At 44.5% G+C, this 27,112-nt stretch overlaps 1 protein-coding gene across 1 annotated transcript in view; it reads right to left on the bottom strand.

Annotated features, from left to right (window-relative positions):
- FOXM1 (forkhead box M1) overlaps positions 1-27,112 on the bottom strand; it is a 94,312-nt gene that overhangs the window by 28,833 nt on the left and 38,367 nt on the right. Inside the window, exon 4 of the mRNA XM_063134411.1 lies at positions 22,921-23,049. Within this exon, the coding sequence (XP_062990481.1) occupies positions 22,921-23,049 (129 nt within the window). The remainder of the gene's footprint in view (positions 1-22,920; positions 23,050-27,112) is intronic.

A 27,112-nucleotide genomic window follows, 5' to 3' on the forward strand; every position in this document is an offset into this window, starting at 1 on the left:
TAACATGGAGAGTTGTCGTAGGTGCCTGATGACATCCTGGAGAAGCCCCTCCAAGATATTGGAATCCCTCATGGAGGTCATGCTCCATGCTATACTGCCATTCATCCAAATAGTAATGTCTCAGTGGAGGGAACAACAAATCAGAGCTCCTGTCTCAGTCCCTAAGTGGGGAATGAGACTTTTTGCGGCTATATCTATGAAGTTGCCTTTCCACAGTTATCCGCCCAATGACTGCAGTGACTCAGAAGACTCTTCTTGAGGCCGACCTGAAGTGGTCTCTCCAGTGGCAAAACTCTCAGGGGAGAGACATCTTTAATCTCTCCCTCCAATGTCAAATCAGTGTGTATTGGCTCTGATCTCAGTACCAACACCTGCAGCAATAGTATCATTGAGGCCGGTAGGGAATAAGGAGCTGGGATGGATGGGGCTGGAATTGATTTCTGCAGCTTATTAGAGTCCTTAGTCTCTTTTTCTTTTTATGACTATCTGAAGAGGGTTTTTGCTTGAAAGATAGTTTTTCACCATCTCTAACAGTAGAATGGCCTGGTGTCAGAGGATCTGTACGGCCCATGGTTAGGGTCAACTGCAGTGGTAAAGTTGGAGCTGGAGGCATCATTATCTCAACTTGAGCAGGCTCCTTTGCTCACAGTTCAGAGGTTCTAGAAGCATCGATAGGCTCCAGTGCTTTCTTCCAATGGGGCTGCTTTCAAGCGACCCAACTGATTATGGCTAGCTTGTTTAGAGAAATTCATAGTGTGAATATGTCCTATACCACATGAACTTCTCCCAGTCAAAATGAATGTTAGTGGAAGAAACCTTAATTCAACAAGAGACACTCTTTTTAAAGTGCACCATGATCAATGAGTTCAAGATGATGGAAAAACAAAAATCTACTTTTTTGTTTTGAAGAAAAAGACAGGGAAAAGGAGGAACAGGAAAAATGCAAAACAAACAAACAAACAAAAAAAAAAACACTTCAACTATCTCATTACAGTAGCAAGTGAAGTTTGCCATAAGGCAACCAGTCAGACGGTCAAAAGAGAACTGAGGAATTAGGTGGGAACCTGCTGGGATATGTGCAGTAGGACATTTAGGGAGGGATTCCCACCAAAATGTTCCTCAGCTTTAGCTTTCCTGAATTAAGGCTCCACACAGGTGCAGAGCCCATATGTGTAATTCATGGAGACCATGAAGAACTAAAGGAAACTGAGAGTTGGCTTTAGCTAGACCTAAAGATTATCTGAGGCAAATGGAGGGGTTGTCCCTGCCTGTTCCCGGGATCCCCCGTGTGTCATTTGGATGCACAGGGATGATCCTGGGACAATCCCGGGATATAGGCTTAGTCTAGCCATGGCCAGAGTCTCAGTTTCCACAGGCAAAACATCCTCTCTGTATCTGCAGCAACTAAAACAGGAAAGAAAAAAGCCTACGCCCCCAACCAGGAGGGAAAGGTCTTATGGATTCCAAGAGCTCAGGCAATGCTGGTGACCCCACTATTGCTGTTGGTGGCCGGGCAGTAAAAGAAAATTATCAGAGTTGCAGGAGAACAAATGAATGTTGAGGCAGAGAACTTGAGTTCTCAATGAGTACAAGGGAAAGGTCTTATGGATTCCAAGAGCTCAGGCAATGCTGGCGACCCCACTATTGCTGTTGGTGGCCGGGCAGTAAAAGAAAATTATCAGAGTTGCAGGAGAACAAATGAATGTTGAGGCAGAGAACTTGAGTTCTCAATGAGTACAATGAAAATTCTATACATTAGCAAATTTTTGGAGCCTCCTATTATCAGACGGTCATCCCTACCTCAAGCTACACTGGTGAGCTCAAACAGCTTTTTAAACAAAATACTTGTAAAATACCTTGACCGAAACCACTAAATAGGTTTCATAGAACTTTCCCCCCTCTCTTCTGGAGCAGAAATAAAGGCTGCTCATAGAAATCCAAGTGGACAGCAACTTTGTCCCTCCCACACAAAATCCTCTTATTTCTAACTCAGCTCTTTTTGTGAAAAAAGAACTTAATTTTGAGGTTTTCAACATTTATTTATTTATTGCATTTTTATACTGCTCAACAGCCGAAGCTCACTAGGCTACCTTCCCACATTTAAGACAATAGAGGCTTTTTCCCAGTCCCTAGCCTCCTCCCTTCCTTCTGTCTGTTCGGCTGTCTCCTTGGACTCAGCTGTCTCCTTCTTTAATTCCTCCTTATCTTCAACTCTTGATAATCTTGCTCCATCTACAACTCGGATAGTTCGCCCTTCTCAACCCCAACCGTGGCTCACCTCTTCCCTCCGCTACCTTCGCTCTTGTTCCCGGGCAGCTGAACGCCTTTGGCGTAAGACCAGGGACCGGGCAGACTTTGTCCATTACAAATTTGTACTTTCCTCTTTCTCTTCTGCCATCTCACTGGCCAAACAGCAGTACTACTCAACGCTGATCCAGTCAAATGCTAGGCATCCTCAGCGGCTCTTTGCGTCCTTCAATTCTCTTCTGAAGCCTAATCCGCCATCTCTCCCCGCCTCTCTGTCTGCTAACAACTTTGCCTCTTTTTTCAATGCTAAAATCCAAACTATCCGCTCTGATCTGGCCAGCTCTGCTCCTCTTCCAGTTCCTGTTCCTCATCTGTCAGCTCCTCCTGCAAATTTCTCTGCGTTTCCTTCGGTCTCTGCGGATGAACTGTCTACAATACTGCGCTCTTCGAAGCCTTCCACTTGTTCTCGTGATCCGATTCCTTCTCGCGTCTTTATTAATCTTATTCCTGCTATCCTCCCTTCCTTGCTACATATTATTAATCTTTCTCTGTCCTCTGGTTCATTTCCTTCTGCTTTTAAACATGCTACAGTCTCTCCCATTCTCAAGAAACCTACTCTTGATAGGCTATCTCTGTCTAACTACCGACCTGTCTCTTTGTTGCCGTTTGTTTCAAAGATCCTGGAGCGTGCGGTCTACTCTCGCTGTCTTGACTTTCTTTCTAGTAACTCTGCTTTGGATCCATTTCAATCTGGATTCCGTCCTCTGCATTCCACCGAAACAGCCCTTACTAAGATCACCAATGATCTCCTTACTGCCAAGTCTAAAGGCCATTATTCCGTTCTTATTCTCCTTGATCTAACTGCAGCCTTTGACACGGTTGATCATGATCTTCTCTTAGATTCCCTTCATGACCTTGGATTTTGTGGCTCTGTCTATAACTGGTTTGCCTCCTATCTAGCGGGTCGCTCTTTCAGCGTGTTGACTAATGGCAGCTCGTCTTCCTCCTTTCCCCTTTCAGTAGGGGTTCCGCAAGGCTCGGTGCTTGGCCCGTTGTTGTTTTCCTTATACATGTTGCCCTTGGGCAAGCTTATTCAATCTCATGGTCTCCAATATCATCTGTACGCCGATGATACACAACTATATCTGTCATCTCCGGAACTTTCTCCTGATGTTCACGATCGTATCTTGGCATGTCTTTCAGATATCTCAGCTTGGCTGCTTCATCGTCGCTTGAAGCTTAACATGGCAAAGACTGAATTGCTTGTTTTTCCTCCTAAACCTTCTCCTCATCTCTCATTCTCTCTTACTGTCAATGATGTTACGCTTACTCCGGTCAAGGAAGCTCGTAGCCTTGGCTTTATCTTCGACTCCTCGCTCTCCTTTATTCCTCATATTGAGGCAGTAGCTAAATCTTGTCGATTTTTCCTGTATAATATTGCCAGGATTCGATCATTTTTGTCTGTCTCTTCTGCCAAGACGCTTGTTCATGCACTGGTTATTTCACGGTTGGACTACTGCAACCTTCTTCTCTCTGGCCTTCCTTCTTCTCACATCAGTCCGTTGGTTTCTGTTCACCACTCTGCCGCAAAGATCATCTTCTTAGCACGCCGCTCCGACCATGTTACTCCGCTTCTGAAATCTCTTCATTGGCTTCCAATTCACTTCAGAATCCAATATAAACTTCTCCTGTTAACCTTCAAAGCTTTTCACGGTCTAGCTCCTTCCTATCTCTCCTCTCTCATCTCACACTATTGCCCCGCTCGTGCTCTTCGCTCCTCTGATGCCATGTTTCTCGCCTGCCCAAGGGCCTCTACTTCCCTTGCTCGGCTTCGTCCATTTTCGTCTGCTGCCCCTTACGCCTGGAACGCTCTTCCAGAACATTTGAGAACTACAAGTTCAACCACAGCTTTTAAAGCTCAACTAAAAACTTTTCTTTTTCCTAAAGCTTTTAAAACTTGATGTTGTGCAGACTTCTACTGTTACTTTCTACTGTTAGTTTTTCCCTACCCTGTGCCTGCTTACCCTTCCCTGTACCTGTTGGCATTCTCTTCCCCTCCTTATTGTTTTACTATGATTTTATTAGATTGTAAGCCTATGCGGCAGAGTCTTGCTATTTACTGTTTTACTCTGTACAGCACCATGTACATTGATGGTGCTATATAAATAAATAATAATAATAATAATAATAATAATAGAGTGCAAAGCATCTGCATGCAACTGAATGCTAATTTGGCCTAGGAGGAGTTTGTGTGGGGCAGGCAATTAAAATTGAATGACCTTTGCAACAAAGCAAGATATGTTTTGCATAGAAGAGTTTGGGCTGGGTACCCAAACATCCTCAGCTTGACCCTCAATCTGCAATATTAACAGTAGGCTACATTGCAGGGTTGTTGTAAACCATTCTTACTTAGCTGCAGTTCTCCCCACCCCCACACTAGAGGGATAATGAACTGCATTCCTTTGGGGAGCTATATAAGAACCATGCTGGATTAGACCACGGGTCCATCTAGTCCAGCATTCTGTTCACAGTGACCGACCGTCAACCAGGAACCCACAAGCAGGACATGGGTGCAATAGTACCCTCCGACACTGTTCCCCAGCAACTGGTGTATATAGGCTTACTGACTCCAATACTGGAGGTGGCACATAGCTGTCAGTAGCCTTTGATAGCCTTCTCCTCCAGGATTTTACCCAACTGCCTTTTAAAGCCATCGAAATTAGTGGCCATCAGTGCATCTTGTGGTAGTGAATTTCATAATTTAACTATACTGTGTGAAGTACTCCCTTTTATCTGTATTGAATCTCCCACCTATCAGCTCAGTGGGATGACCCCAGGTTCTAGTAGTTTGAGGGAGAAAAATGTCACCCTATCCACATTCTCCACACCATGCATAATTTTGTATTCCTCTATCATGTCTTCCCTTACCTTCTTCTCCCTCTCCCAAGCTAAACAATCCCAGCTGTTGTAACCTTCCCTCATAGGGGAGATGCTCCAGTCCCTTGAACATTTTAGTGGCCCTTTTCTGCACTTTTCCCAGTTTTACGATATCTTTTTTTCAGTGTGGTGACCTGAACTATACACAATATTTTAAGTGTGGTTGCACCATAAATTGATATAAAGGCAATATGACACTGGCAGTTTTATTCTCAATTCCTTTAATTGTGCTTAACATGACTTTTGCTTTCTTTACAGCAGCCACATACTGGGATGGTATTTTCATCCAGCTCTCCCTCACAATCCCCAGATTTCTTTCTTTCTTTCTTCTCCTCCTCCTCCTCCTCCTCCTTCATTACATTTGTATTCTGCCCCATAGCTGAGGCTCTCTGGGCGGTTTACATAGGATACATTGTTCAGTCACCACTAGTTCAGATTCCATCAGGTTATACTTGAAGTCTGGATTTTTTGCCCCAATGCGCATCACTTTACACTGGCTTACACTGAATTGCATTTGCCATTTGGATGCCCAGTCTCCCAGTTTGGAGAGATAATTTTGGAGCTCCTCACAATCCCTTTTTATAAATGTTAAACAATTTTGTGTCATTGGCACCAATCTGCATTGGTTGGGCTATTTTTTAAAAAATGTTGATAAACTGGGCAAAATAATTCACTTGAAGATCTGAGTTAGAGCATTAAGTTCTCTTTCTTCCTACCTTTGTCTGGTGGTGGAAATGTTGCTGGCCAATCACAACTATGTTAAAATCTTGGAATTTTCCACTGATTTCTGTGGGCAGCTCTTGCCAGGAAGGCATATAAAAATGGCATCTCAGTGTCAATGAGAAAATGGCATATCTAGACAATGAAGTAGTCTGAGCCTTTTTATTAAAGGGGTAAAGGGAAGATCAGTGAGGGAATGGAGCAGACAGGAAGGGGTTAACCCCTCTTCTGTGGATGACAGGACCAAACAATATTTGTTTATTTATTTTTTATACCACCCAATAGCTGAAGCTCTCTGGGTGGTTCACAATACAAATCTTTGTCCTCCAGAAATGGTAAACCCTCTGTTTTTGATTGTGCCTTCTAGCAAAGAGCATGGCGAAGCTGAGGCTCCCAGTGTAACTGTGGAACTACCAATTGTTTGTTTGTGTCAGGCCTATGATTGCTTATCTGATTCTTCTACCCACTGTCAGCTCATAGACAGGATTTTAGTCTCAGCATTATTTTGGTTTTTCTTGTTCTCAGCCTTATGCAGGAGTAGTGCCAAGACTGCTCCAAGCCTTCCTTGTGCATTTCCTTGATGGCTACAGCCTCAAGTAAAAGCTAAAGTTCTTCAGTGGCTGCCGCTTTTTTGGCAGAAGCAAGAGACATTGAAAGTAACTTTGTAGTGCAGGCCACGACACTTGGGAGGCCTTAAGCTCAATGGTAATTTGCCTGGGTCCTACCTGTCTCCAAGTGAGCAACCTTTCTCTAGGCAGCATCACCTGGGGGTGTGGCCGGGGGCAGAAGGGTTTCTTGCCTTTGCCCAGGAAAACATGGTGCTCAGAAATGGGCCACAATATCCCTCAGATATGAGGGAGTGACAAGCCCTCACACAGGAAATTCCATACCGTCTACTCAGCAGCCTAGAGTGCAGCTCAGAGCCTCTCCAGACGGCACAGCTGTACAGAAGCAATAAATAATGCCTACAACCAAGGGCTGGTCTGTTTGCGGCTGGGGTATTGTCTCAGCCCAACATCCTTAGATGGCTGAATAAAGTGGTGATGAAGCAAACTGTGGCTTCCTTGACAAAACAACTTGGCCATCAGTTTTCAAAGTGAAAAAAAGGGCACAAAATGTTATGCCTGCAGGAGCCCTTCCTCCTCCTCTAAACATTAGTCCAAGTGGAGGAAGGGCTTAGGTATAGACATTCTAAGCCTAAGAAATACAGGGCTAATGGACACAGAAGCAGAGGGGATTCCCCTCATGCCTCGCTTGCTATGATTGGGGACCTATAGACAGTTGTCACCGTAATGGTGTCTTCAGAAGGGAGAGTTTCAGATGCCTGGGCTCACTCCCCCTTCCCAGTTCTGACAGAACCAGGTCCCTTAAGGCACTTTCAGGTCACTTTCTGACAACTCATCTGGCTGAGTCCATAAGAGAGGAGGGGGAATTTTCTGAGGGAGACGCACCTAACCTAGCCACTTCAAGCTGCAGGTTGTTCAGTATGGACATCTTCCCTACAATTCTTAATAAGGCAATTTAAACCTTAAAGCATATTGCGCCCCCAGCTGAGTCCAGGGTAGAACTATAGGGGGTGGTGAGATATTCCCTACAAATGCATCTTTAGCCCTACTTGTTGTGCTCTTCCCAGAATTCTTTTCAAAAGTTATGTAGAATAACTTTCTGGCAAAGGGAGGCATTGACCACTCCACTTACCCACTCAGCCATTCCCCCTCTGGCTGCTTTTATAAGCCAGGAAGGGCAAGGATCTAGTACACACATGGTGGCTCTCACCTCTCCAAGGATCCTGTCCACGTCATGGAGCTGTACAAATTGAAAGGTATCCAATAATATTTATTTATTACATTTTATACCCCCCAATAGCCAGGTGCCAGAGTTACATCCACTGGGTCTGTATCAACTATAGCATCCAAGTCAAGTGCTAGGCAAATTGGTCACAGCCGGCTGTCGAAAGGTCTGGATTCTCCTTTTGTGGGGCAGTGTGTAAAAGGGCCCTGACCACCTGAAACAGCTCCACTGGATGGCTCTTTGCAGACACAATAGTGGCAGGAGAAGGTTTTTTTGCTGCCCGTATTGTCATGAAGTAGGCCTTCAAATAGGCTCTAGCCTGTGTTCAATTGGATTCACTCTTGAGTTTTCTGCCGTCGCTCTAGTCTCCATCTCACTTGTTTCATCACTGCCAGTGGCTCCACTTCGTGAAAGAGGATGGTTGTGTCCACCACTCTGGTCATTTCTCTATTCCAGAGATCGACCCGGACTTTGACAGAATTGCCTGCCGAGGCAACAGGAAAATCCCCAAGAACCACCAGGAAACCATTTGGATCCGTCAGTCTCCTGAAGTGGACCATCTTAATCGATCCTCCACCCCAGAGGCTCTGAGTGCCAGCAAGTCTAAACCCCACCAGGTAGTGATCTGTCCATGGCAATGGAACTGTAGAAAGTTCCTCCACTACCAGATCACTGTCTCCCCAATCAGCACAGAAAACAAGGCACAAAGAAAACAAGGCCATACCCAGCAGCGTGGGTAGGGCCAGATACTATTTGGGACAGCTACGTGGTTGTCATGGCAGACATAACGTTCTGAGCTGCTCCCGACAGGGCAGCCTCAGCGTTGATGTTGAAATCCCCCAGCACAACAAGCTGAGGGGACACCAACCCCAAGACTAACCCGGCTAGCTCAGGCAGGGAGACTGTTGAGCAACAGGGTGGATAGTACACAAACAGAATCCCTATTCTGTCCCGGGCATCCTCCTCCAGATACACACTATTATTATTATTATTATTATTATTTATTTATATAGCACCATCAATGTACATGGTGCTGTACAGATAACACAGTACATAGCAAGACCCTGCCGCATAGGCTTACAATCTAATAAGTTGTAGTTAACAATAAAGAGGGAAGGAGAATGCAAACAGGCACAGGGAAGTGTAAACAGGCACCGGGTAGGGTAAAGCTAATAGTATAGAGTCAGAACAAACTCAATATTTGAAGGCTATAGGGAAAAGAAAAGTTTTTAGCTGAGTTTTAAAAGCAGTGATTGAGTTTGTAGTTCTCAAGTGTTCTGGAAGAGCGTTCCAGGCGTAAGGGGCAGCAGAAGAAAAAGGACGAAGCCGAGATTGTGGGGCAGGACACCTGGTCAGGGGGATGGAATCCTGATAGACCACTGCCACTCCACCTCCCTGCCCTCCAGGCCTTGCCTGCTGCTGGACAGAGAACCCTGGTGGGCAGAGCTGAGAGAGATTAACTCCCCCCACTTCATCCAACCATGTATTTTGTGATGCAGTCCAGGTTGGCATGCTCATCCAGAAGCAGGTCCTGGATAGCAGTTGTTTTCCCATTCACCGACATGGCGTTAAAATTCTGGTAGATCACTCTTGACGGGCAACCCTGATAGACCCAGGGAGAGATTTCATCTCTCTGATGAATGTAATGTGCCAAGGGTTAAAGATGGCTTCTCTGCCAAAGGGTGTCTACATGCCAGATCTGCATTCCTAATGGTGGACATCATGTCCTAGCAGACAAAGGGAAAAACTTTCAACCAATAGAGCATCGAATGTAACCTATGACTCATTGAGATTGTGCTCCTTAATTTGAAAATTGAATGTAACTTAATTTGCTAATCCAGAACTGACCAATAGAAGGGTTAGAAAGAGACTAACACCCTCTTGTAGTCAGGGCCTATATATACTGTGAGATTCCCTTGTTCTTGGTGCCTCCATTTTGTGGAACTGGAGAGCACCTCCATACTGCAGCATCGGAAGTAAATGGATTAAGTGTATTCTCCAGCCTCGTGTGTTTGATTGGCTATTAACGTGCCAGGGTAACGGGCCTTTAAAACCCTGGTTGAGGGACAACAACCCTGTCCTTCAGTTAAACTGCAGTTGAACTGATTTGAGAATGTTTGTTTCAGCTCGTGTGTTTTTTGTTAGCCCTGTTAAAATTCTGGTAGATCACTCTTGACGGGTAACCCCTTTCCCTCAGTTGTTTTTGACAGTGCAAGAAATTCCTGTCTGAAATCCATGTCGTTAGAGCAGTTACGTCTGAGTCCCAAAAACTGCCCATATGGGAGGTTTCCCCTAAGTAAATAGGGGTGGGAGCTACTGAATTTCAAATAAGCACCAACATCTGTAGGCTTTTTTATAAACAGAGGTCTTAAGCTGTTGCCCTGCCTTTCTTACTTTTAAATCTACCCTGTAGTTTTGAGACATTCCCCGGTGCTTGTAGCTCTGACCAGATATGAATCATAGCATCATAGAATAATAGAGTTGGAAGGGGCCTATAAGGCCATTGAGTACAACCCCCTGCTCAGTGCAGGAATCCACCCTAAAGCATCCCTGACAGGTGGTTGTCCAGCTGCCTCTTGAAGGCCTCTAGTGTGGGAGAGCCCACAACCTCCCTAGGTAACTGGTTCCATTGTCATACTGCTCTAACAGTCAGGAAGTTTTTCTGACTTGATGCAATTGCCCTGTTATCATAACACCTGTAAGAAACTCAAAGAAAAACCTTGTTTAATAGTATATAAAATGCATTGCCTTCAGTACATCCCATCTAGTCACCATCACAAGACAATTTGCTCTTAATAATTTCTGCAGACATTATAACAAGTATGCAATATTTTAACTGTTTTGTATTATTAAATATATGCACAGGCCTTATCTTCAATGTGCCCTAAAAACGTTATGTGTTTTATTGAAATTATGTTATTGTTTACATGTATGCACAGGCTGTACTTGCAATGTGCTCATATAATTGTAAAAGGTTTCAAGTTGTGTTGTCTCATTCTTGCTTTTTATATGAACTTTTACAGCCCCCTGAAGAAGGCCTAAAAACCAAGAGGCCGAAATCAGGTCCTCTGCCTATAGACAGAACTAGGGGGGAAAAAGGAGCTAGTGGCGGACGTCTAGAAGGCTGTAGTTGAGGCTTCAAAGTCTTTGCAAAGTGCAGCCTCCATACATTGTCACGCGTCCTTTGCCCAGCAGGGATGATCACAGTGGAGGTGAGTAGTGCTACTGGCGCATCAATTGTGGGTACTTTACAGTAGATCCATGGCTTTACTTAGAAGAGAATAAAGTTTATGGATTGGATTGGTTAAGAAAGCAGTGCAGTCACACATGCTTCGGCTTACTCCTGCATCTCTGTCTTATTATATCCTGATAACTGCTTTAATCTCTACAATTGTTGAAAACAGCCGATTCAGCTTTTTTTTTGCTTCTCACACCTTGTTAATATTGTTTTATTGGCTCTAAATTTGCTCTTAAACTGGCTTAATGTTGAGCAAGAGAAATACAAAAAAGAAATACAAAAAAGAAAACTGTGACAGCTTCATCCCCTTCAATACAGGAGTGGTGGGTTTCTCTGAAGAACACAAGAGAGATGCTATGTCACTCCTTAATGTGATGGTTGGGGACCTCAAAACTATACAAGATTCTATTGAATTGCTGCAAGGATCAATCCATGGCATTTCCACAAGATTAGATTCTGTAAATTCTAGAAACGTGAAGCTGGACGATAACCAAAAACAAAAGCGAGGAGAGCATTCAAGCCAGCTCAGAAAAAAAGGAGAATCGGGTTCTCAGGATGCAAATCATTTATTTTCATGAAGCCTGATGTGTTTTGGCCTGAATTTTATTCAAATGCCTTCCTCAGGGGGCTGTAACATTAATAATACATGGAAATACATTAGGATAACACATAACATTAAAATATGTTTTGTTATTAAGTTAATTAGGCACATTGCCATAAGGGCCTCTGCCCATATGTAAGTTTTAAAACTTTTACTAGGGCCTGTACACATGTGCTATTAATAAAAGCATATAAAACTGGTTTCTAACAAAAGCATCTCAGGGAGGGGAGTTTTCCATGGTGTTTAAAAGAAGTGGTGGTATGGCCACTTCTAAAAAAAGCCCTCCCTGAACCCTCTGGATCTTAACAACTATCGACTAGTATCAAATCTTCCATTTCTGGGCAAGGTGATCGAGAGGGCGGTTGCTCACCAACTCCAAGCAGTTTTGGATGACACAGATTTTCTAGACCCATTTCAAACTGGCTTTAGAGCAGGATACGGAGTTGAGACCGCCATGGTTGCCTTAGCAGATGATCTACGCCTGAGTATTGACAGGGGGAGTGTGTCCCTGCTGGTACTCTTGGACCTCCCAGTGGCTTTCGACTCCATTGACCATGGTATCCTTCTGGATCACCTGAGGGGATTGGGAATCGGGGGCACTGTCCTTCGGTGGTTCCAGTCCTACCTCTCGGGCAGGTTCCAGATGGTGACGCTTGGGGATAGCTGCTCCTCAAAAAAGGAGCTGCTGTGCGGCGTACCGCAAGGTGCCATCCTTTCCCCAATGCTATTTAATATTTACATGAAACCGCTGGGAGAGATCATCTGGAGGCATGGGGCGGGGTGCTATCAGTATGCTGATGACACCCAAATATATTTCTCTATGCCTTCGACAACAGCGTCAGCTAAGGATAGTGTGTCTCCTCTGAATGAATGCTTGGAGATGGTAATGGACTGGATGAGGAAAAACAAACTGAAGCTGAATCCAGACAAGACGGAGGTGCTCGCTGTCAAAGGCCATAACTTAGGTTTGGAGGTGTGTCAACTGGTTCTGGATGGGGTTACGCTCCCCCTGAAAGACTGTGTTCGCAGCTTGGGGGTGCTTCTGGATCTGTCGCTCCAAATGACAGCCCAGATAGATGCAACGGCCAGGAGTGCCTACTATCAGCTTCGGCTGATACGCCAGCTGCGCCCCTTCCTAGAGTTGGAAGACCTAAAGACGGTAGTGCACGCACTGGTAACTTTGAGGCTCGACTTCTGTAATGCGTTCTATATGGGGCTACCTCTGTGCCTAGTCCAGAAACTTCAATTAGTCCAAAATAGCGCAGCCAGGCTGGTCACTGGTACACCTAGGGGTGACCACATTACACCAGTTTTAAAATCTCTTCACTGGCTGCTGATTAGTTTCCAGGCGAAGTACAAAGTGTTGGTTATTACCTTTAAAGCCCTACATGGTTTGGGTTCAGGCTACCTGCAGGATAATCTTCTCCCGTACAATCCGCCCCGCACACTCAGGTCCTCTGGGAAGAATCCACTTCAGCTAGCAAAAACTAGATTAACAACTGTTATTTTATTTATTTATTTCATTTATATACCGCCCCATAGCGGAAGCTCTCTGTTACCCAGAGGAACTTCTCTTCTGTTGCTCCCAGACTGTGGAATGGCCTGCCGGAGGAGATTCGTCAACTTGACAGTCTTTTAGAATTCAAAAAGTAATAAAGACTGATCTATTCTGGCAGGCCTATCCAGTGAAATTTTAGAATGTTTTCAGGATGTTTTAATCATGTATGGTATGTTTTAATTAGTTTTAATGTGTATTTTATATCATGTTTTTATACTGTTTGTTTTACACTTTGAATTGTTTCAGTTTTTGTGAACCGCCCAGGGAGCTTCAGCTATTGGGCGGTATAAAAATGCAATAAATAATAATAATAATAATATACAATAATATACATAATGTGCACCAGTTGTTGGGGAACATGGGTGGGGGAGTGCTGTTGCACTATGTCCTGCTGTGTTGGTCCCTGGCTGATGGCTGGTTGGCCACTGTGTGAACAGAGTGCTGGACTAGATGGACCCTTGGTCTGATCCAGCCTCAGGGCACTTCTTATGTTCTTAAATCCTTACTTGTTAGGATCTTTAGTGTCTGCAGAATTTCCTCTAGCAAGGTAATTGTCTCCTGTGATAATCTATGGCAACTGAGTAGAGTAACATTAAAATCCATCCTTATATTCTTGTTCATTTTGGGGGGCTCAACCAGGTGTTTCCATGTAGTTATGATAAGTCCAAGGTCTCATAGTGAGACATTGCACTGCAGGTGGTGAAGTATCTCAAAAAATGTTTCTGCTGGTCAGAGGGATTTGTGAATTCGGTGACTTTGGAGGACTGACAACAATTTATAACGTGGGTAAATTCTAAGGATGAAAATACTAAATTTGATATTCAGTTTAACAACCTAGAAATTCATATCTTAGCCTTAAAAGTAAAGGAGGGAATTTGTTGGTCTTTTCTCTATTTCAATGTGAGACAGTATGCAATATTGTCACAATTGCTATTTGTGTTCCAGTTGATTTAGGAATTAAATGTCTTAGGCTTGTTAAGCCTTTTGGCACTTGGTGCGTTGTTTCACTTCTTAGTGATGATAATTGCAAAACACAGACGGCTTCCAAATTTAAGGAATATTTTTAAACTAACAAGGGTTCAGCTACACCCTGAACTATTGAATGGGAGGCACTTAAGGCATATATGATGGGAAATATTGTTGTATATGCTCCTCACAACAAAATGATTAGGGTGACATAAAAAGAGAATTTGGATAAAACAGTGAATTTGCAGCCTGACCCTCCCCATATCTCTATCAAAGACTACAATGTACTAAATATGAATTGAATAAACTACATTTTTCTTCCGATAGTGCAACCAGTTTGCACTTGTTGAACGCCATGTTGATCTCAGGCAGAAACACAAACATTGCACACACCTTGCAGGTCACTACCACTGGGGAATCCTTTCTGTCCATAGTCCCTCTTTGGTTCTGTCTTTCTGACTGTATTGGAATAGCCTGTGCTTTGTCCTGTCCTCCCTGAAGGTTATCAACAGAGTCCTGTACAATATGGGTGTGTGTTACAAGAACAAACAAACAAACAAAAAATTGTTAGGGACCTCCACCTTGACCTCCCCTGTCAAACTCCCCCTGACAAACTCCTGTTTGCTCACTCTGCTCACTCGCTGTCTGGGAGCTGACTTCCTTATGTAGTTTCTAGTCCAGCTGGGGGCAGCTCCTCTTCTCTTCTCAGCTAGGAGTCAGGAAACAAAGTAAGACTCCCCGCCACTCAGCTGCTGAGAGCAATCAGGCCACACTCCTTCAGGCCCAGCAGCAACCCTCAGGACACGCCCCTTGACTCAGCATTCAGGGGCACATGGCAAGCACACGGCATCTCTGAATAGGCAGCCCCCTGGATTTACTGGAGGCCTCTCTTCTCCTCCTTCCCTTTGTCTCCTCTTCCCCTACACTCCCCCTGACATACTCCTGTTTGCTCGCCCTGATCGCTTGCTCTCCTTGTGTAGTTTCTAGTCCAGCTGCTAGTCTTCTCTGCTCTGCTCAGCTAGGAGTCAGGAAACAGAATGAGACTCAGCTCCTGAGAGAAAATTGGGGGAAATTAACATGGTCTGGTTTTGCATTCTTTACATATTCCAGAGATAGGAGGGAAGGCTAAGTCCCCCTTCCTCTCCTGATGCATCCATAAACTGACCAACACAGATAAGCTATACAAGAGTCAATGTTTGGTAAACAGTCCTCATCAGTTTAAATTCTTTGGCTTAATTTTAGGAAAGGGCCAATAGGCCTTGGTAACCAGCTACTTTTGTTTTGCCTTGCAGGTCTGAATAGAACAATTAAGTTAACAAAACAAAAAACCCAAAAAAATCCCACAAACAAACCAGTGTTTTAGGCTATAATTTTGATAAATTTCTCATCCCACTGACAAAGTCCCTTGTAGTTGAAACACATATGGAACAGGTGGATGTGTATAGTATTCCATATGACCAGTAGAAACAAGTGAAATGTATATTCCATTTAGTGTTTGTGTACTGTTTAGCTTCTATTTTTGTATAGTTCCGATGAGAATCAGACTCCTCTGGAACCAATTTGGCTTTCTTCCTCTTCCCCCCATCCTGTCCTGAGGCACTGAGGATGGAAGGTAAAGGGAATTGCCTCTGAACCTATGGACTTTGTCCCCTCCCCCCCCCTTTTTAGGGATGAAGGAGAAATCCTGGGTTTTCGCCAGGCTTTAGACCCAGACCCAGAATTGTGCCATCACAGCCCACTTGGCTCTCCCACACTAGAGACATTCAAGAGGCAGCTGGGCAACCATCTGTCAAGTATGCTGTAGGGTGGATTCCTGCATGGCCTTTTAGGCCCCCTTCCAACTCTACTATTCTATGATTCTATGATAAGTCTAGAAGGTCTGTCTGTGTTGGAGCAGGACTCCTGTGTTGGGGCAGCGTGTTCAGAGGAGGGCAACCAGGATGATCAGGGGTCTGGAAACAAAGCCCCATGAAGAGAGACTGAAAGAACTGGGCATGTTTAGCCTGGAGAAGAGAAGATTGAGGGGAGACATGATAGCACTCTTCAAATACTTAAAAGGTTGTCACACAGAGGAGGGCCAGGATCTGTTCTCGATCCTCCCAGAGTGCAGGACACGGAATAACGGGCTCAAGTTAAAGCCCATTTAACTTCCACACAAGTAGAACCAACAACCTTCCAGACTTAGGCTCACCCATCATAATAAAGTATATTTTGTATAGTTTAAGCTTCATCTTGCTAATCCTCATCCTGTCCATAACTACATCTGGGCATTTATTCAGAAACTGAACTGCTGTCTCTGGATTTGTTGAAAATGAAAAATAGAGTTGGCTGTCATTGGCATATTTCTCCAAATTGCTCATTTATCTCTTCCAAAGGCTGCAGATATAAGTTAGACCACTAGAGCCAAGATAGAGCCTTGTACTATCCTGCAGGACAAAGCCTAGGGAAGAGAGCAGCAGTCTACCATGGTACTCAATGGCAAAGACCCATAAGAAAGGAGCAGAACCACTGCCTCCCAATCCCATCCAACTTGGGAGCTCCAGAAGTTTTTATCCTTAATCATGTCAATAGAGGATGAGAGTTCCAGAAGAAACGCAGGTTGCTTACCTTTAACCGTAGTTCTTCGAGTGGTCATCTGTGCATTCACACAAGTATGGGCTCTGTGCCTGCGCGGAGTCTCGTTCGGGAAAATTCCATAGCTGAGGCGTTTTGGGCGGGAACCCCTCCCCCATGACACACTGCGCATGTCCGGGTTCCCGCCCGATTCTCCTCAGTTCCTGGAGACCGACATTGTGGCCTCGCAGTCGAGAAGAATTCTCAGTATCGATAGGGAGATTGACGCCGAAAGAGGTAGAGATCAGTGAAAAGGGCTCTAGCTAATACAGAGTCATTACAGTAGCCCTCCGTAGCGAAGGAATACTTCAGTATCGATGAGGGCTTTTACACACTGAAAACTTTAGAATTGTGGAAAAAAACCTATGGGTTTATGCAGAAGTAAAAACATTGTCACCTAGGTACTAGGAGAAAAACATCCACACCGAGAGGGGTAGGCAGGTGGGTTGTGTGAATGCACAGATGACCACTCGAAGAACTATAGTTACAGGTAAGCAACCTGCATTTCTTCTTCGTGGTCTCTGTGCATCACACAAGTATGGGGGATTAGCAAGCTGACTTACCGGAGGAGGGTTGGTGTCCTATGCCAGTATTGAAGACAAAACTGCTCTGCTGAAGGAACAATCTGCTCTGGCCCTGGTGTCTAAGAGATAGTGCCTTACGAATGTAGAAGGCTTCGACCAGGTTGCTGCCTTACAGATGTCTGGTAGCGGTACTCCCTTTCCGAAAGCCACCGACGTTGCCATTGCTCTAGTTGAATGTGCATGGATCGGTGATGTCAAGGGGAGTTTGGCTAGTTGGTATGCAAGGGTGATGGTGCTTACTATCCAGGATGCTAGACGCTGTGAAGACACCGGCATTCCCTTGAGTTGCCCAGCATAACTAATAAATAATCGCTGTGATTTCCAAAAAGAATTTGTTTGCTGCTTATAAAATGCTAGGGATCGCCGAATGTCGAGAGTGTGTAGAGTGGTTTCGAGTTCGGAGGAGGGAGTAGGAAAAAAGGCAGGGAGAATAATGTCTTGGTTTAAATGAAACTCGGAGACAACCTTGGGTAGGAAGGTGACATCTGGACGTAGGACAGCTTTGTCTTTGTGAAAAATCAAATAGGGAGCGTCTACACATAAGGCTGATAGTTCGCTAGCCCATCTGGCAGTAGTGATGGCTATAAGAAAGGCTGTTTTCCAAGACAGGAGGCGAAGGTCTGTCATTGCCAAAGGTTCAAATGGTTTGGACGTTAAGGTCTTTAAAACCAGTGAAATGCTCCATGCTGGTAGCTGCTGTCTAATGGGTGGTGCTAATTTGTTCAATCCCTTGAGAAAACACTTTGTGAGTGGATGTGAGAAAACAGTAGATCCCTCGATAGGTGGGTGGAAAGATGATATGGCTGCTAGGTAGACGCGTACTGAAGAGGCGGCCAAGTTCTTTTCCGATAGGTTCAGTAAGAACAAAAGTATTTGTTAAATTTTAGAGGAAAATGGGTCGAAGTGATTGTTTTTAGCATAGTCCGTAAAAGCTCTCCACTTGCATTGGTAGAATTTCCTTGTTGCCGTTTTTTTGGAAGCATCCAGCACTCTTTGTAGGTTAAGTGGGATTGCAGTGGAAGCTGTTATATCCTCCACGCTGTAAGTCGGAGCGTACGTATGTCTGGATGTCTCACCTTGCCGTGTTGCTGAGTCAGTAACGACGGTAGGAGTGGGAGTTTTCAGTATCAATTTTTCGACAGTCGTAGGAGTGTGGCAAACCATGCTTGCCTTGGCCACCAAGGGGTGATGAGTATACAACTGGTATTGTCTGCCACTATTTTTGCTAGTACTCTGGTTATGAGTGGAAATGGAGGGAAAGCGTAAAAGAGACCGTCTTTCCATTGGAGAGAGAAAGCGTCTCCTTGAGAGTTCATTCCTAGACTGGCGCGACTGCAGAACAACAACGTTGTTCGACGCGGTTGCAAATAAGTCTATTTGTGGTGTGCCCCACATGCTGAATAGTCTGCGCAGAATTCTTTTGTGTAGTTGCCATTCGTGTGGCATTACTTGAGGTCGACTGAGTTGGTCTGCTAGGACGTTGTGAATACCTGCAATATGAACTGCAGTGATCCTTATGTTTCTGGGGATGCACCAGTGCAGGATTTCGATTGTAAGAGATAAGAGAGCCTTCGACTTGGTGCCCCCTTCCTTGTTCAAATATGCTACTACTGTAGTATTGTCGGAAGCTATTTGAATGAAATGCCCCGTGAGCTCTAGCTCGAAAGCAATGAGGGTGCATTGGACTGCACGGAGTTCCAGAATGTTTATGTGGTCGTGGGTCTCTGAGTTCGACCATAGACCTTGAGTTGTTAGGGAGCCTGAGTGTGCTCCCCACCCTGTCTTCAAAGCATCTGTCGTTAAGATTTTGGTTGGTTGTCCTTGTCGGAAGGGCAGTCCCTGGGTTAGATTGGCTGTGAGAGTCCACCAAGTAAGAGAGTCCCTGATCCGGGCAGGGAGATGTAGCTGAGTCTTGTTGGAGTCGTTTTGTGTGTAGAAATGGTGTATGAACCACGACTGTAGTGGTCTCATCGTTAGACGTGCATGTTGTACAACGCTGGTGGTGGAAGCCATGAGACCTAGTAGTTGCTGGATGTTGAAGGCAGAGGTGTTTGGCTGTTGTCGTAGTTTGTTTGCAGGCATATAATTTTGTGAGATCGGTCGGGCAGCAAGAAGGCTCGAGCGGCTATCGAATCCAATACTCCTCCGATGAAGTGGATCATCTGTAAAGGTCGTGATTGTGATTTTTCATAATTAACATAAAGGCCTAGATCATGCAGAAGGGAACAGGTGGCATCTATTGATCTCCGTAGCTGTTCTCTTGTGGGTGATACTAAGAGCCAGTCATCAAGATAAGGGTAGATTTCTATCCCCTTACTACGAAGAAAAGCGCATACAACCGTCATACATTTTGAGAATACTCTCAGTGCCGTAGAGAGGCCAAACGGGAGAGTCGTGTATTGGTAGATATGGTGTCCAATTACAAATCTTAAATATTTTCGGTAGGAATCTTGAATTGCTATATGAAAGTATGCGTCATGAAGATCAATGGATGCAAACCAATCCCCTCTAGATAGGAGTGGCATGATAGAGGCTAACGAGACCATTCTAAATTTTTTTGGTCGTAGGAAGATATTGAGGAGTCTTAAATCAAGGATAGGACGAAGACCTCCGTCCTTTTTCGGTACCGTGAAGTATAACGAATAAAACCCAGTGCGGTGTTGATTCACGGGAACTGTCGTGATAGCCCCTTTTTAAAAGAGCATATCGACTTCTTGTAGCAAAGAAGGTGTTGGTGTTATCCGCACAGTACCGAGGGAAGGAAGGTCTTCAAACTCTATCCGGTATCCTCTCTGAATGATAGAGAGGACCCATGAGTCAGTCGTGATCCTTTTCCATGTTTCAAAAAAATATGATAGTCTGTTATCAAAGTAAACTCCAGAGGAAAGGTAAGTATATGGGCCAAGAAAATTATCAAAGGCGCAGTCTAAAAGAGCTGTCTCCCCTGCGGGAAGGGGTCTTGCCCCTTGGTGTGGTAAATTGCTTACGTTGTTGAAAAGATTGTTGCTGTTGTTGTTGACGTGGTTGGTTTTGTTGGTATTGTTGTTGGCGAATCAGATAGTACGATGTGCGTGGACGAGACCAGCGGCGTTGAAACTGTTGTTGCGATTGGGCAAAGCCCATCTTGCGAGCAGTTGTTCTAGCTTTATGTACTGTATCAAGAGCATCATCTGTTTTTGCATTAAATAAGCCAAGGCCATTGAACGGTAAGTCTTCTATTCGGGATCTTGTCTCTTGAGCGAGTCCAGCTGATCGAAGCCAGGCGTGGTGATTGAGTGCGATTGTTCCCGTGAGGGTTTTGGCCATACAGTCAGTCTGATGTCTGGATGTCTAGATCTGTTGGCGTGATAGGTGTAGAGCTTCGGCATGGAAAAGTCTTGCTAGAGACTTTTTGTCATTTGGGAGATGGTCCATGAGTTTTCCCATCTTTTCCCATAAAAGGACTTGATAACCAGACATCGCTGCTTGGTAATTAGTGACTCTAAGAGCAAGAGAAGAGGAAGAATAGAGCCTTCTACAGAAAAGGTCTAAGCGACGGCCTTCCCTATCGACGGGGGAGGCATGTTGATGTCTGTCTTTTCCCTGTGCTGCCTCTACTACGATAGAGTTAGGGGCAGGGTGTTGGAATAAAAACTTGACTTCATTTTGTTGAATTTTATACATGCCCTCTAGCCTCTTGGAGGTTGGTTGCATTGTCGATGGAGACTTCCAGGGTTGTTTTATGGTGTCGAGGAGGGCAGGCAACATCAATATGGATACAGGTTTTGTTGTATCAGAGATGACAGAGTCGAATACAGGGTCTTGAATAGTAGATGCTGACTGTTCGATCTGTAAACCCAATGCTTGTGCCATTCGTACAACCTGGTCAGAAAAATGCCCCAGATCTTCAGATGGGGAGATTCCTCCTTGTGGGGTAACCTCCAGGTTGGGGGAAGCTATTGAAGGAGGTACAGTTGATGATGAGGAATCGGAACAATATTCATCTTGTCCAGATGATGGAGAATGGCGTGGAGCTGGGTGTGGTAAAACCTGAGCCGATGGGATGGTCTGGGATTGTGTTAGTCCCAATGAATCAGAGACAAGTCTGGATGGTTTCCCAGAAAGTGGTAATTATGGTTCATCCTGCTGGTCTGTTAAGGCAGCATATTATTGAGGAGGAATGTCCTCATCCTGTACTGAAATGACAGGTTGGATTGTTGGGTTAGGAATTGTGGCAGAGGGTCTAGATACTCGTGAGGTTGGTGGTTCTCGGTACTGATCCTCTCGGTAGTAGGGATCTTGAGGATAGCGACCCCAGCGATTGTCATATGGATGTCGATAGTAACGATTGTGGCCCCAGTAAGATGGGAAATTGGGGTCTCGATCCCATTGGGGGTGCCTGTCCATGTCGAATGGAGAGCGAGATCTCTCCCTACATCTTGATGGGGGATCATTATAGAAGTAGTCCCTTCGTGAACGGTGTGAAAACACGAAGACAAGTCAGGGGAGTCATGTCTGTACTCCCTCCTGTGTGGCTGGTCTTGGTTTGGGGGCATGAGTACGGGTGAAGTGTCCCGTATCTCACCCTCCGATATCGATGTTTGCCGTTGATCCCGTCTTGAGAGGGGTTGAACGGGGCTGAGTATCTTTCGGCGCCGATTTTCTGAGAGACTTCTTTTTGGTCTTTTCCCTCTGTTCCTCTGAGCCAGATGTGGTGTGTTTCACCTTTTTTGCTTTCTTAGCGAGCTTTTTTGCAATAGAAAGAGTAATGCCTCTTCCCGGAGTTGGAGGTAACTCCTGGGGTTCAGTTATGGGCAGTATCGGAGGTTGTGGAGAAGTCTCAGTGGTAGCCATGGCTGAACTCTCCATATTGGGTGTGTCCACCGCTTGCAAGGCCTTACTCCAGAGGAGAGCTTTTAGCATATCCGACCTGTTCCTCCGCGTTTGTTTGGAGAAAGCTTGACAGAACCGGCAGGTCTCAACGACGTGACTCTCACCTAAACAGTGTAGGCAAAATGAGTGTCCGTCTGAGGGTGGTAGTTTGCTCCCGCACTTAGTGCATTTTCTGAATGGCGCCCTGAGGGCCATGCGCCCCTTCAGGCGATCGGAGATCGCGAAAAGAATTAAACAAAATATATAACTGTAAAGGTAGAAGAGAAACTAGAAGATTAGAAAAGGTAGAAATAAGAAAAAACGCCTCAAAATGTTTGTTTTCTTACAGAGGATTTCCCAGACAAGGTCACCACAATGGCGGTCGAAAGAGAACTAAGGAGAATTGGGCGGGAACCCGGACATGCGCAGTGTGTCATGGGGGAGGGGTTCCCGCCCAAAACGCCTCAGCTATGGAATTTTCCTGAACGAGACTCCGCGCAGGTGCACAGCCCATACTTGTGTGATGCACAGAGACCACGAAGAAGAATGAACATCTTCTCCACATATACAGAAAATCTAGCAAGGCACATTACATTCTATCTTGCAGCTATGCAACCTCTTCTCCATAGCCACAATAACTTCCTTTTGCAAGTTTAGTTGATGCTCTCACGATTATCAATTCTATCCTTAGTTCTACAAAAGACCAGCTCCAAACCAGCATGCCCTTACCTGCCTCCTTAGACTCAAAACAACTAGATGTTTGAGACATCAAGAATTGGGAGGCAACCTTCTTTCCTGCAGAGAAGGCACTCACTTTGAACACTTGGTCCAGTGTCAGATAGCGGTTGGCTTCTGGGTGAATAGTCCAGAACGAGATTTTGCCATTGGCAGATGTCTCCCGAACAAACATCTCATGTAGGGAAAGATTGTGCCGTATGGAGTTCTGGATAAGAAAGGAGAAACCTTTGTTGTTTTGGTTTACATAACACTGGTGGATTCTTAGGGTGAAATCCTAACATACAAAAACACATATCAAGGAGAAGGTTTATCTAGAATTCTTCTTCCTGACATACTCTTTTCTACATGCAAATGGTCACTTGACTGCAATCAGGCAATGATAGCATGCATGGCTAAATCAAAAAAAATATTTGCCAAACTAATTTGTATTCATTCCAATCTTTCCAAACTCTTAAATTGGCACTTTTATGTTGTCAATGCAGTTCCCTCTCCCTTACTGGCAGGGCCAATTAACACGTTTGTCAATTGATGTGGCAGCATCAATAGAAAATTTGCATATGTTAATGAACCATCAGAAGTACCACCTATAGCAAAGTTCTGCCACCTTGAATTCAATGCTCTTCAATCCAGTCTACTGGGATTCTTGAATACTGAATGATCAAGTGTGTCTTTGCATGCGTCTTTGCACAATTGCATGTGTGTCTTTGACATCTGCTAATTGCATGGAACTACTCTTGCAATAATCAAAGACAGCTTTACACAGATTGCAATTGTGATTGCAATCACTGTTACCTTGAGGAATTTGTGGTGGGGAACATAGTAAACTCAGAGTGCACACATACATAGTGAAGATATTAGGCTTGTCTTCTTGCAGAGATAAACAGTGCAATGAGCAAAGGGGAAAACAGCTTGTTCATACCAAATGATTTTTCATACTAATTTCATTAACAAAATGCAGGATTATGCATATGATGCAATTTTGCTGGATTAGGAGAACAGAATGGGATATCAGCTGACGAACATAACTTTCAGAGAATGGAACGTTGGTACTTACTGAGAAGGTTCCTTCTGGGTTGGTATGTGGAAGGCATGCCCCAATGGGGTTATTTATTTATTTATTACATTTTTATACCGCCCAATAGCCGAAGTTCTCTGAGCAGTTCACAAAAATTAAAACCATCAAAAGCATAAAAACAACCAACAATTTAAAAACATGAATACAAAATACAATATAAAAAGCACAACCAGGATTAAAACCACACAGCAAAAATCGATATAGGTTAAAATATAGAATTAAAACAGCAAAGTTTAAATTGAAGATAAATTAAGTGTTAAAATGCTGAGAAAATAAAAAGTTCTTCAGCTGGCGACAAAAGGAGTACACTGTAGGCACCAAATAAACCTCTCTGGGGAGCTTATTCCACAGCCGGGGTGCCACAGCGGAGAAAGCCCTCCTCCTAGTAGCCACCTGCCTCACTTCCTTTGGCAGGGGCTCACGGAGAAGGACCCCTGTAGATGATCTTAAGGTCCGGGCAGGCACATATGGGAGGAGGCATTCCTTCAAATAACCTGGCCCCAAGCCGTTTAGGGCTTTTCCTATTGCCCAGGAAAAGCAGGGACTCATGTGACTGAGTTTTAAGCCCTCAGTCAGTCTGAAGCTCCTCTAAGCTAGTTCCGTCTGTGGCTAAAGCTCAGAAATTGAGGAAGAAAACATCTCTTTGTATCATAGGTAAGGAAGAACCACAGAGGAACAGATAGTTTGTTAGTAAGTACCTAGAAATAAATCTGAGAATCCAAACTTTATGATCCTTAGGATAAGGTCTGGTCAACCAAGTGGAGAGACCAGTTACCTATACACTTGGTGGTGTTGCAGAGTGAGGTTGTGATGCCTTCCGCACACCAACCCAGACTGAACCTTCTCAGTAAGTACCAATGTTCCATTCTTCAGATTGGTATGAAGAAGGCTAATGGGATATACTAAAGCTAAAAACCCTTATTTGGGTGGGAAAAACTCTGAGTCAAGTTACTACTTGCAGGAGATGGCTCTCCTGCCAATGGAGGCATCCACTGAAGCATGTACGTCTATTTTGTAATGCCTTATGAAGTAATTAGAACAAGTCCAGGTGGCTGTCTTGCAGATTTCTGCCAGAATAGCATTAGTACTTAAGCAGCTGATGTGGCTGCTGCTCTAGTAGAGTGAGCTGTGACGCCTAATGGTTTGGGGAGGCGTGAAGCCTCATAGGCAAAAAAATGCATGCCTTTAACTACCTAGCTAGGGTAGATGTGGTAACCTTCTTGCCCATAGCAATAGGGTGAAAAGAAACAAAGAGTGAGTCAGAATTTCAAAAGGAATCTATGCTTAAGTAAACTTTAATGGCTCTGTGGACATCCAGATTGTGCCAGGCTTTCTCCTGTGGATGAAAAGGGTTAGGGCTCAAAGATGGCAGAATGAACTCCTGCAATCTATGGAATAGTGTGTTGACCTTAGGGATAAAGGTTGGGTCTGTTCAAAGAATGACAGAATCCCCATGGAAGGTGATAAGGGGTTTTCTGATGGAGATGGAGAATAACTCTAAGATTCTGTGAGCAGACGTGATGGCAACAAGGAAAATAACTTTTATGATAGAATTCATAGTGGGATATATCTAATTGGCTCAAAGAGAGGTTTAGTCAATGCGGGAAGTTCAACTTTTAGGCTCCAGGAAGGAAACCTACAGACTATGGGAGGATTCTTGAGTACTGCTCCGCAGAGAAATCTTTTGATATGAGGGTGTGAACTTAGTGGCTGCCTACCAGGCTTGGAAAGGACCTATGACAGGGCTGACATTTGAGTGTGCAGGGTACCTGGTTTCAAACTCATCTGGAGGCCTTCTTGGAGAAAGGCTAGGAGTTTTTCTGACACCTGTCCCATGGATTAAATTTTTCCCTTTCACGTCCAGGTTGTTTCATATATTTTGGTAGTGGAACACCGGAAGAATAATATGAAAAGAAGACACAAAATTATATCCGGCCTGAGAACAGCCTTGTCATTATGAAAAACCAAATAGGGTTCGTCCACACAGAGAGCACATAGCTCTGGTGCTCTCCTAGCCATTGTTATGGCCGCCAGGAAGGTTACCTTCCATGTTGGGAGTCAGAAATTCACAGTAGCCATAGGCTCAAAAGGCTTATTGGTAAGAGCAATTCAGCACTACCAATAAACTCCAAGCTGGTACCGATGTGCAGACTGGTGGGATTAGATTCTGGAGGCCTCTAAGGAATTGACACACAGAGGGTGTGTCAATTGCACCATGGGTGCAATCTATTTGTGCAATCCATTTTTATCTTTACCATGACTCTGGACAACAGAGGAAAGGGGGGGGCATGTATAACATTTCACCTGTCCAGGCCCGGAGGAAAACATCTCCTGAGTTCTTTCCCATACCTTCTCTCGAACAGAATCTGTGGCAGATGGCGTTGTCCCTGTTTGCAAATACATCCATGGTTGGGGTTCCCCAATGGCGGAAGAGGTGACTTAGTGCTGACCTTGACATTTCCCAGTCGTGTGTGTCTTATACAGGACTTGCTGAGATGGTCCGCCAAGACATTGTCCTTCCCTGCAATATGTGTGGCTACAAATAGTATATTCTGAGGTATGGTCCAATTGAATATCTGTAATGTGAGATTGATCAAATTGAGGGAGGGAGTTCCTTCTTGCTTGTTTATATGCCAAACTACAGAAGTGTTGTCAGTGAGTAGCTGAACACTCTGTCCTTGCAGTTCAATCTGGAACGTGTGTAGTGCTCGCTGAACTGCCATAAGTTCCAAAACATTTACTTCGCTCACAGTCCACCTGCCATGAATCTGAAGATCCCTGCAGTGAGCGCCCCATCCTGTGAGGGAAGTATCCATCGTAAGTATACATCCAGGTGGGTCCGAATTGAATGGTGTGCCCTGGACTAAGTTGTCCACCAATACAGGGACTCTTTGACTTACTTCAGTATTTGAAGGTGAATTTTTCTTGCATTGAGATGGTTTGGAAACTCTCTGATGAACCAATTTTGAAGTTGCCTCATTCTTATTCGAGCCCATATACAGTCCTAACATCCTCTGTATTAAGAGTGCGGGGATGCTTCACGACTAAAGCAATAATCTTGCTAGTGCCATGATGTTGTCAACCTTTTCTTGTCAGAGGAATGCTCTTGCCACTGTAGAGTCCAGCACGGCTCCAATGTATGCGATGGTTTGTGTCAGTTGAAGTATAGACTTCTTGACATTGACAAGGAGAC

Source organism: Elgaria multicarinata, chromosome 9 (genome assembly GCF_023053635.1).
Source record: "Elgaria multicarinata webbii isolate HBS135686 ecotype San Diego chromosome 9, rElgMul1.1.pri, whole genome shotgun sequence".
NCBI classification, from domain to species: domain Eukaryota; kingdom Metazoa; phylum Chordata; class Lepidosauria; order Squamata; family Anguidae; genus Elgaria; species Elgaria multicarinata.